General features: G+C 44.9%; 2 protein-coding genes across 6 annotated transcripts; one reads left to right on the forward strand and one right to left on the reverse strand.

The window, feature by feature from the left end:
* Positions 1–40: 40 nt before the first annotated feature.
* On the reverse strand, positions 41–5,131 carry EMB2261 (Tetratricopeptide repeat (TPR)-like superfamily protein). 5 transcript variants are annotated; one of them, XR_015602461.1, is made up of 3 exons: positions 2,511–5,131; positions 573–737; positions 41–328 (listed from the first exon to the last, which is right to left on the reverse strand). XR_015602461.1 is itself a non-coding variant. In XM_048694612.2 (2 exons), the coding sequence occupies exon 1, from the start codon at positions 5,035–5,037 to the stop codon at positions 2,536–2,538; it is 2,502 nt and encodes an 833-aa protein (XP_048550569.2). In that variant the 5' UTR covers positions 5,038–5,131; the 3' UTR covers positions 41–328; positions 2,511–2,535. The 5 variants fall into 5 exon arrangements, 1 of the variants encoding a protein (XP_048550569.2); XR_015602459.1 differs by having other exon boundaries at positions 2,452–5,131; XR_015602462.1 differs by lacking the exon at positions 573–737 and having other exon boundaries at positions 41–324; positions 2,452–5,131.
* Positions 5,132–7,517: 2,386 nt separating this feature from the next.
* Positions 7,518–11,321, forward strand: LOC147972190 (ankyrin repeat domain-containing protein 2A-like). Its single transcript, XM_087521349.1, has 8 exons — positions 7,518–7,676; positions 8,498–8,616; positions 8,779–8,988; positions 9,071–9,219; positions 9,291–9,462; positions 10,087–10,179; positions 10,662–10,801; positions 10,881–11,321. Exons 1-8 carry the CDS (start codon positions 7,667–7,669, stop codon positions 10,978–10,980), a joined length of 993 nt encoding a protein of 330 aa, XP_087377475.1. The 5' UTR covers positions 7,518–7,666; the 3' UTR covers positions 10,981–11,321.
* Positions 11,322–11,652: the final 331 nt, after the last annotated feature.

Here is an 11,652-nt window from a genome sequence, read left to right on the forward strand (position 1 = left end):
CTGATTCCAACATCGATCTCCACGTAAAATTAGTCTGGCCTTAATCTTGATCATTATTGCCAAAATCCACTGGATGTTCCATTTTCATATTGGAAAAATAAACATGTCGACACTCTCTATAGCAGTACAAAATTTAAGCAGTACAATACCCACGTACCCATATACTCCACATAACACATACTCCATTACACGCAACCTGGTCGGGTCGACCATTACATAATTTGAGCAGCACATACTCAATTACTCCTACATAATTTCTCATGTCTTCAAGATGTTCCAAACATCAATCTGGCCCTTTCTTCAACAAGCAGCCGTGGATATTTCCTGCCTAGATTGAACAGTCAGAAGGTCCATCAGCTGATGTTGAAGCTCCCTAAAACAAAGTAAATTTGCAGCAGGATATGCAAGAACCACACTGAACTACTAAATTTGCAACTGCCAAGAACTGAAGATGGCTGCTATATAGGTTAGTGCCAGATAACAGCAGAGCGACATCTTAACAATGGCAAAGCCAAGGGACATGCTGCCGCTGCTAGGAGGAAGGGAACAATGAAAGTTGGATAGATTGAAACCTGGAAGAAACGCCAGAACTGATCGCCCTTTCCAGCATGGACCGTTTGATTTGTAGATTAATTTTTCTCTTTATGTCCGGTGGCAAGGCATGAGTGCATGGTGATGTGGCATGCTACCTTTTGAATCCTTCCATCAAAACTTCGTTACTTTGAACACTGCCAAATCTGGAGTATCGATGTTAATATTGCATTTTCTAAAGCGTAGCGGATAGAGGTGGTGCTGACGGGGCTTCCCCCACTACAAACTACTATATTCAAAAGGTTGATGCGGGTAACAAGGGTAACAACTATATCATTTTTTAGTACTTATTTATCATCAGTATTAAGGGTAAGACTCCAAATGTGTAACCTTTTGTTCCCGGCAAGATAGGAACACATCAGAGATTCATTTGAGTTGAAGAGGACAACATCCAGAGCTACAATAATTGTAGCTACAATAATTGTAGCTGAGGCAACCAGGAGCTAGCCTAGGGAGGTGTGAAAAACATTGATGTTTGCCGTGCTTTCGACAAACACTTATATTCAGTGCTATATTTTCCCGTAATAACGCACGGGCATTCAACTAGTATCTTTGTATTAAGTCTAGTTCTGGAGGATGCACCACTGTCAGATGAAGCTATACCTCCCTTGGCTGGCATCCTCTAGAGCAGTAACATATCTGTACCTAAAAAGTGATTTCTTGTCTGACCCCGCATTGCATGTCCCGTGTTCCGCCTCAAATTTGACACATCTTGTTTTTTGTGGGATTTGTGTCCCCTGCCCAGCTACATGTGTTGGATTTAAGTGGCTGCTGGATCTTAACAGGAGATGCCATCTCAATTTAACATTTCATAGGCATCACCTGGTGACAGGGGTGAGACATGAACTAATGCAGGAACTTCAACCAAATCGTGGTGGTACTTCACAAGTCTACGATACTTCCATGGGCAAAAACAAAAGCTGTAAATGGTTTGTCTGACTGACTCTAGCAGGCATCCTTCTAGTATCTTCTTCGTAGGTAAGGATGATGTGACTTCACTCTGCTTTATTTTCTTCCAGTCAGAAGGAGTATAATCTCAGTGAGCTAAGTTTGCCTTTTGATTTAAATAGATGAAAGGATAAGATACAGCAGGGACGAATTAATGGAGATCCAAGACTTCAGCGTTACATGGTGTGCGGCTTCCACCAGAACTGCGAAGGATGGAATGAAACAAGTTCTGGTTTACTTTTCTCGTGCACTTCAGTCTGGGCATTTGATTAAATAGTGCAGCTATTTTGACTCTCTCACTGCACACTGCAAACTGCCTGACTGTTGTGATATGAAGAATTAGCTTGTACAGTATATGATCCATATACTCTTGTGATACTGAAGTATGTATTCAGTCAGCTTGTCTGTTTTAACAGAAGGCTTTTGTATTATGTTGTCAGATGTGAGTCCATGGGTTCAAACGGTTGATGCTTCCAGATCTAGGATGATTTTGGTCTTCACCATGTGTATGTATTTGCCATTTTGATCACCCTCAACCTTATGAGCAGCACATGGTAACCCAAGGAGAGTCCATGAGGTGCAGCATTTTCCATGTAAACATTGTTCCTGGATGTGGACTAAATGGATCATTTTGTTCCTTCCTGAGTGGAAAACAACTAAGTTCATTCCCCCTACTGGGAATTAAATGGATGTATTTATTCTTTTAACCAGCTATCAGCTAAGGACTTCCAGAAGTAATCCAAGTATGCCCAAAAAGATAAGAAACATGCTGCTAGTCAAGTTTGTATTGTTCATATAACTGTACATACTCTATAACTTCATGATAGACTAACTATACAGAATCAACATCTAATCCTTTGCAAAATCAATGGTTTAGAAAAGCTAAAAAAATGAACATCAGTCAGTATTTACCAGCAAAAAGGCCATGCTGAGCAAGAAACCTCTAGAGTTTCTTAAGCAAAAAACCAAACCTGCTCATCAACCGCCATTCACAGCTCACCAGTACTCCCCGCATGAGCATTTCCCATCTTTCATCCTATGGAACCTGTTGCTATCTCTCAATATTACCTCCCTTCCAGTGGATTTAGAGATATACTTGATTGCAGAATGGCAATCTGCGCACACACGGAGATTCTTAAAGATCCTTATTGGTTTTGTTGGCGATGTAGTAATCAAACCAAATGCCACAGCAATCTTCTCGCTGTGCTGGAGCAGACACTCCTCCTTGAGCTCATCCGACATGTCATGGAACACGATGCTTGTGTCTGGTACGTAGCCAATGTCTTTAATTTCTCTGATCAGCACAGCCAACTTTGCATAGATCTCTTGTGCTTGCGGATGGCCGGTGTCACCAGCTCTGAACTCGTGAATGGTATTTCCAACATGCATCCAACTCAAGCCAGTTTCTTTACTCAAGTTCTTGTGTCTCATCAGACTCCTTATTCTTGCAACTTCGTCCCATAAACCACCATGGGCATACAAGTTTGAGAGAAGGACGTATGGAGCTGGATCTCGCGGCTCGAGATCTATGACATGATTAGCTGCAATTTTACCAATCTCAATACTATCGTAAGTCCTACAAGCACCGAGCAGAGTCTTCCAAATCAATGCATCCGCTTTACAGGGCATTTCATTAATGAACTCCAGGGCTTCTTGAACAAGACCTGATCGTGCAAGAAGATCCACCATGCAAGCATAATGTTCCATCCTCGGTATGAGTCCATGATCCTTCTGCATTGATCTGAAGTATTCCTTTCCTTCTTTCACCAGACCAACATGGCTACAGGCAGATAACACAGCAATGTATGTGACATCATTTGGTTTGACACCGGATAAGATCATGTCATGAAACAATGACAACGCTCGTTCCGCGTGCCCATGCTTGGCTAAGCCACTGATTACTGAAGTCCATGAAATCACATTACGGTCGTCCATTTCATCAAATGCTCGACAAGCATCATCCAAATATCCACACCTAGAATACATGGAAACAAGGGAGTTGCTTATACCTTTATCAGACTCAAAGCCTGCTTTGATTGAAAGCGCATGCAGTTGCTGACCCTTGGTTGGCAACCCTACAGTGGTAGCAGCACTAAGCAGACTAGCAAATGTGAAGGTGCTGACTCCGACGTCCATGCTCTCAATCTGAGAACTCCAAGAGGCATTGCTGCTCTCAGTTCCACCAATATCAGAACTGGTGGAAAGTATGTTGCTTTCATAAAGCTGGTCGAACGCCTTTCTAGCCTCCACCATGCAACCAGATTCAGCATACATGCTGACCAGAGCATTCCCAACAACGTTTACATTCCCTATGCTGGTTTTCATGACACGGGCATGAATCTGTCTGCCTGAATCTTGATCAGAAAGGTTTGCACAGGCCTTAAGAAGACTAGAATATGTGATGTGGTTTAGTTCGATGCTCTCATTTAACATTTCGCAGAGGAGTTCTATTGCATTGTTTTCCTGTGCTCCACATTGCACATATCCTGATATCAGTGCTGTCCATGACATAACGTTATGTGTGGGCATTCGTGTGAAGACTTTCCTTGCACATTCCATGGACTGTTCCATTTGCAATTTTGCGTACATGTCCACTAGTCCAGAGCTCACACAAGTATCAGAAACCAACCCCAGCCGTAGTACTAGAGAATGCAGTTGCTGCCCGAATCTGACCGATCCCTGCTCTGCGCATGCCGAAATCATGCTGCTCATGGTGTATCCGTCGGGCTCAAAACCATCTTCTAGCATGCCAAGAAATAATTCAACCGCCTTGCCTGCACACCCGCCTTGCACATACCGTGTAATCATCAGCGTCCAGACGACCACTGTCCTCTCAACCAACCCATCAAACACCTTCCGTGCTGCCACCAGGTGTCCGTTCCTCGCAAACATATCAATCAATGCGCAGCCCACCGACACGTCGGTGCCCCAGAACCCCGTCTTGAGCGCAAACCCAAGGACCACGGCGCCAGACAGGCGAAAGAGCTCCCCCGGAAAGCAGGCACGAGCCGCGGCGCAGAGCGTGAACGCGTTGGGCCGGAGCCCCGACTCGAGCATCTCGCCGAGGAGGAGCAGGGCCTCCTGCTCCGCGCCGTTTCGCGCGAGGCAGAAGGCCATCGCCGTCCAGGACACGAGGTCCCGCAGGCCGCGCATTCCGTCGAACACCCTGCGCGCGGCGCTCACGTGGCCGCACTTGGAGTACATGGTGAGGAGCGAGTTGGCGACCAAGGCGTCGGTGTCGAGGACCTCGGTGCCGAGGAGGCGGCGGTGGAGCGCGCGGCCGAGGCGGAGGTCGCCGGCGCGCGCGGCGGCGGCGAGGAGCGACGCCGCGGCGGAGGCGGAGGGGGTTTCGGACGAGAGCGCCTGCAGGTTTGGTGTCCGTGGGCTGAAGTGGCGATGAGGGGTCTGGATTGGAGGTGGCGACGGTGGGAGCCCGGGGGGAAGGGCGGCCAGGGTCGAGGCCATGGCAGCACCGGCGGGAAGGGAGGGAGAGGGCATCGGCGTTGATGCCGGCCGTTGGGCAACTGACAGCCGTCCCGCTCTCGGATAAGCTCGGAAATGGACTGCGGCGTCGCGTTTTTTTTTAAGGTCCCAAAGGACCCCGAAACTTTAGATAAGAGTAGCACCCAGTGTTGCAAAAATGATGAAATTCTCGACATAATTCAGCCTTTAAACGAAAATAATATTGGCGTAAAATGCTGAAATTGTTCACCCAGTGTTGTTTACTTATTTTCTTCACTCCACGGCATAACACTTTTGTTTATGCCAGCCAAGAGATTTTTATTTATTTATTGTTTCGCAGCCCACAACCCCTTTTATTTATACCGCAACATAGCCTCTTTTCAATTATGCCAGTAGGAAGACATTTGTTTACTTTTTGTTTCGTGGACCAAAATCCCTTTTATTTATATTATCGGGGTTTTTCGTTTCGCATACTATAATCCCGTTGCCAACCGGGATTTTTCGTTTCGCAACCCACAATTCCCATTATTTATGTCAACTGAGATTTTTTGTTTCGCAGTCCACAATTCCCTTTTATTTATGCTGATCGCGATTTTTCATTTCACAACCCACAATCCCTTTTGTTTATATTTTTCCCCAATCCATAATTTTTTTTAGTTATTATGCCAATTGGATGATTTATTTCTTTCCTACCCACAACTCACCCTCCATTAGTTGATTCACATACTACTTGTTAATTTTCATACTCACGAGCATATATAAATTGGTGAAATTAGGTGTAAAGAAGTTAGGTGGGACTTGTAACCTATTTTTTTTAGACAAACTCGCAAAGCTTTATTAATGATCCGTCACGCTTACAGGGACGAAAGAAAGTTCTCCCGGATGGCCTAACCAAACATGGCGACCGGTTCCAAGAGTTAAAGCATGCTTTGCTAGTTTGTGCGCCTCGACATTCGAGGTTCTAAACTCGTGTCTAAATAAACAGGAAATAAAACTACTAGAATGCTCCTTGATCTCCTGCACTACTACACCATAAGCCGAAGATGTTCCTCGCTTTAACAAACTTGTTTTATAAGCATGAGCGGAATCTATGCAACTTGGCCCAAAAACATAAACGTCGCAGTGAGGCCCGATAACATCACCGACTCACTTTCAATTACAATATAACGGATTGCGAGTTTTGTTCCCACAAATATCAGGAGATTTTTGCAAAAGTATATGTCAGACCAAGAATATCATTTCCCTTTATTAGTAGGTGTAGATTCAATATAGTACAACCAGAAACAACATCACAACAAATATGAAAATACAGAGCATCCCGTGAAATATGTAGAAAGGACCCCAAAGATTTGAATCATAACACAATCAAGTCCAAAGGTGTATTGGTTTGTGGCCTTTGGAGATTGATAATTTGGTTTGTATGATTTTTGCGAAATTATATAGGTTTTTCTTTTTCAAAGATGCCATAAGGGCTGCAACGCCTGCATGCACACGTGCGCACAGGGAGGCTGAGTCATTCATCATGCAAAACGTCTTTCGATACTCCAATTGCCCCTTTCATCGTCTATGTGCCGCAACACCACACTCTCGGAGGGGGATCCCATTAAAAACCACGTTGCCCTGATGCATGGATTCTTGCTACAAGATTTTTTTTTTCTAAAATGCATCGCATTCATTTTATAGGAATGGATTCTTTAGGATTGCGTCCATATCAACCTAATTCTAAAATTCATAGCATTATATGTGTCCTCATGGAAAAAAAAATCCAAGGCTTAGATGGAAAGGGCATCATGATTCTTTACTTTCCTAAGAACAGAGCATAAGTATGCATCACACGATTGGCGATTGCACTATTCTCCAATGCCACTTATCAAAAATGTACACACATTTTGACAAAACAAAATGACAAGAACTGAACATACTTATGCATCACCCGATTACACTATTCTCAACTGTCACCTATCAGGCTATCAACATAGTGACATGAGAGGGAAGGCACATGTGGACGTGGGCCGTCGGGCACGCCGGAGTGAATGGTTCAGAGTGGCAGCTTGAACATCTCGTCTCCTCTCGCGACGATGAGCTTCCTGCAGATCCACCCGATGTGATCGTTGTCTCTGTTAACTTCACAAAATGGCATGGGTTTATCTACAAAACCGACGGCGACGAGCAAATCAACCAGCGCGGCGCCACTTGTCGCTTCTTGATTGACTTTGGATCAAACTGTCACATTCCATGACACGACACGACACATTGTCGTCGCCCAACAGAATAACGGGATTGGCACAACACGGAACAAAGACTGACATAATTCGGCAGCTCACCGATGGATACAACATCACGACGTCATCATCCGACAACAGAGGATGTTGGGTGGCGGGATGGAGTTTTGCAAGTACCTCGACTAAACCATCACATTCTCTCTGCAAATTTCTGGGCCTGTGGTGCTTTTACCTCAAATAAATAATTTATTGTTAGAGGGGAAAAGCATAAAAATACGTCCACTTGCTCTCCGCCTTTTCCCGATCAGCAACCTCCTCCCCTCCCCTCATCAAGGGTTTTCCTCCTCTCCTCTCCTCTCCTACCCTTCGCCGCTTCACCGCTGCTGCCTTCCCTCCCTCGCAAGCCTCCTCCGCGTCGCCGCCGCCCGCCCGTCGGATCCGCCATGGCTTCCGGTAACTACCTCCCAACGCCCCTCCCCTCCCCTCCGGTCCTCCCCGCCCTTCACGCGCTCTTCGCTCGATTTTCCCGTGCTCTCCCTTCCCGCGCCGTTCCATGGCCCCTCTTCGCCGGCTAGCGGCCAGCCGCTAGATCCGCGGTAGGGCCCGTGGTTTCCGGGGTTCTGGTTGCCGCGGCGTGGGAACCGGAGCGTTCCGCGCGCGCGGCTTAGATCGATTCCAGGGGATGCGGCATGTGGCCGAGGGGAACTACCTACTAGTCGTAGTACCTAGTGTGGTCCGTGGAGTGGCGGGTTCGGAGTTCATCGTGCCGCAGGGCGAGGGCAGTTATGGTTTTGTAGGTTTTGGGTCGATTCTGTGAGAACATGGCAACGAGGGTCGTTGTTCTGTACTTTGATGGCTCCAGGACTCTTCGTTTGTCGATTGTAAATGTGAAGCACAGGCAGCGTGCTTGTAATGCCTAGCTAGATGTGCGCTTCTACTTCGCTGCTCTTGCTGTTGCTGTGCAATGATGAACTGATGATGAACAGGACATGCCTCGGTGCAAATCATGAAACCATTTGCTGCTGGTATAGGGTGTAGCCTGGCTGCCTAGGAGTTTGCTGTCTTAAGATAATTGTTATAATTGTAATTTTGTTGAGCATGAAATTGTCATTCATTCCGCTACCGGTTAAGATACTTAAATAGCCCTTGTAACTTGGTTTGTGTCATTAAGACAGAAACACAAGCAATGGTAGTTTGGCATTTATTATTATTTCTAATGCATAATTTGATAGCCTCTGACGTGCTCCCCTTTCTATCTGCCGATTACATTTCAGACCAGAACAAAGATTCAAAATCGGAGGGGCTGTCTGAGGCAAAAAAGGGGGCTTCCCCAACAGCTGGTGCAGGCCTTCCCAGTCCTTTTGATTTCTCCAACATGAGCAGCTTGCTCAATGTATGTTTTCTCCCTGTGCCCTTAATATGTTTTTCAATTATGGACTTGAAATGCTTTTTGCTCTGCTGTGCTAGATTCATGAAACATATCCTCCTTTGTGCATTACAGCAGTTCTACTTTGTTTTTCTTGTATATATCTAACTTTCATGTTGTCACCTGAAGGATCCATCAATAAGAGAGATGGCTGAGCAAATTGCCAGCGACCCTGTATTCAACCAGATGGCTGAGCAGCTTCAGAAAAGTGCGCAGGGTACAGGGGAACAGGGTGTTCCAAATTTGGATCCTCAAGCATACATGGAAACCATGACACAAGTTATGCAGAATCCTCAGTTTATGTCAATGGCGGAGCGTCTTGGGAATACTCTTATGCAGGTATCACATTTTATTTCCTCGCTTGTCACCCAAATTTTATGCAATGCATTTTTTTTCTCAAGTGTTCTCCTATGTATGGCAGGATCCTGCAATGTCCAGTATGCTTGAGAACTTGACTAGTCCAGCTCACAAAGAGCAGCTTGAAGAGCGAATGTCCCGTATCAAGGATGATCCGTCTTTGAAGCCAATTCTTGATGAGATAGAGCGTGGTGGTCCATCTGCAATGGTGAAGTAGGTATTGTGTGCGAGTATGGATACCTGATTACAGCTTAAAGTTGCTGAGATATTCTTCTTTACTTCAGGTACTGGAATGACCCTGAGATTCTTCAAAAGATTGGCCAGGCTATGTCATTGAACTTCCCAGTAGATGCTGCTACTTCCACTGTACTATCTGGACCTCAAGAAACTGATGAAGAAGGCGAGGATGATGATGAGTCCATTGTCCATAACACCGCCAGTGTCGGTGATGCAGAGGTAATTGCGCCAAAGAATATTGATAGGCCTTGCCTTCTAATTCTTTTCTGCTGCTAGTTGATTTACCAATTTTATTGGTATTTATCCATGTCAGTATCTTCATAAGGATGCTCTGTGCTACTTAGTGGTTAACATTTAGTGTTTACCACATTTGTCACTATGCAACCATTTTTTGGTTAAGGAAAGGCATGTATCTCCAACTAGGTTCACAAACTTTTATTTGTGTGGCTAAGGAATGCTCCCCCTCCCTTGATGGTTTTACATCATGATCAGGCTTCTTTGGTTTATATAGCCTGGCACTGTGCTTGTAAAATGAGTCATCTAATCTGTTTATTTAAAGGCAACTCACAAATTATCCTGTAATTTATGTGGATCCTGAAAATGGGTCCATTCTCAGATGATTGCTGTTCTTTGTGGTAGAACTATCTGAGCTTGAACAGGGCCATTTCTCACTGGATACCATAGCCTTGTTTTCTTTCTAAATGGGATTTCCCCTTAACTTGCGTTAGATGTGGTTTGACTTCTACCATCATCTTTTTACTTGCGCCTGAGGAAATCTCTATATGATATTGTTGTACTTATTTACTATTAAGTGCTGCATTGACAAGTTGAATACGACAACAGGGACTGAAGAAAGCATTAGATGGTGGAGCAAACAAGGATGAAGAAGATGTGGAGGGAAGAAGGGCCTTACATTTTGCATGTGGATACGGCGAGGTGCGTGATATGCTGAACTTTGTCAACTTAAATCAATGATCCAACATTCAGACCAATTGAGTATACCCTTATACTGTAGCATATTTCCACATCTGGCCTTTCCTGTTATGTCACTTGTAAGTTTCAAATTCCATGAGTTGATAAAGAGATATGGTTCAGTTGACTTGTTTCTAGTCATGGTATATCTTATTGCAGCCAATTCAAGCAGTATACTTTGTGATTTGGTAAATTGTTAATTTTTTGAAGATATTTTGTTTACAAGGTCCTTGTTAACATTTCCTAGTCCTTAGTTGTTGAATTGTAACTTGGAACATAACAACTTATATACTACTACGAGTTCTCACTTCAAGGCCACCTGTGTTTTATTATTATCTGTAGTATATGTTACTAGATATCTTGTTTAGCGTGTCCTGCATATATTGTATAAAAAGATGTTGATTATCAGCAATTGATTGCATCAGCTTGTGTTTTTCTTTTTTCAGTTGAAGTGTGCAGAAATCCTTCTGGAGGCAGGCGCTGCAGTTGACGCACTGGATAAGAACAAGAACACCCCACTGCACTATGCCGCTGGATACGGTCGGAAGGAATGCGTGGATCTTCTCTTGAAGCACGGCGCTGCTGTGTAAGTGAAACCATCTATTCTCTCTCTAATTAACCAGCATAAATCTCGCTCACGTTCAACTGTTTCTAAACGACTGCAGCACGCTCCAAAATCTGGACGGGAAGACCCCCATCGAGGTGGCCAAGCTCAACAACCAGGACGAGGTGGTGAAGCTGCTCGAGCAGGACGTGTTCCTATGAAGCAAACCCTCAGACCCGGCGCCCATCGATCCTAAAACTCTCCCTTGGTTCTGGACTCTCGGCGGTGTCATATCGTGGCGTGGTGTTGATTGTTTCCCCTCAGTTTTACTTAGTCGGTAGCTCTCGCCTGTAACCTGTGTGGCCTTGCGGTGCTACTCAACAGAGTCCCATCTTCTCCGTTGGTTTGATCCTGCTGTGCAACCCTGTTCTTGGTCCATCTCCATGCACGGGGGATATGGGTTCGCTGTGGGAGCTGTCAGGGGTGATGATTGCGTATATACCCCTGTCGTGAATATTTCTTGGTGTTGAAAATGATATCGTAAGGTGCAATTTTTGTTTAATCTGTTGTTTAGGCTGGCTGCTTCCGTGTTCTTCATCTTTAGAAGATCTTTGTGAGTCCTGTAACACGAACTCGGTTTCAGACTGATTTTAGAAGGCGATTGGAAAAAGGCACGAGGGCGAAACAAGTCAACAAGTGTGTTACTTGCTGCTTCGTTTAATTCTGGAGTGGTTCCCTCTCGCTCTCTCTCCCCTGCGACAACTGTGGGTTGATACATCTTATAGGGTGAATATCAGGTGATACCATGACTTGTATGCTCCCATGATACTACTAATTTGACAAAGTTGATTTTAAATGTTCTGAAAATTCCAAAAAAAAAACACGGATGTTCG

This window comes from Triticum urartu, chromosome 5A (assembly GCF_056163025.1).
Source record: "Triticum urartu cultivar PI428250 chromosome 5A, HENAU_Tu73, whole genome shotgun sequence".
NCBI classification, from domain to species: Eukaryota; Viridiplantae; Streptophyta; class Magnoliopsida; order Poales; family Poaceae; genus Triticum; species Triticum urartu.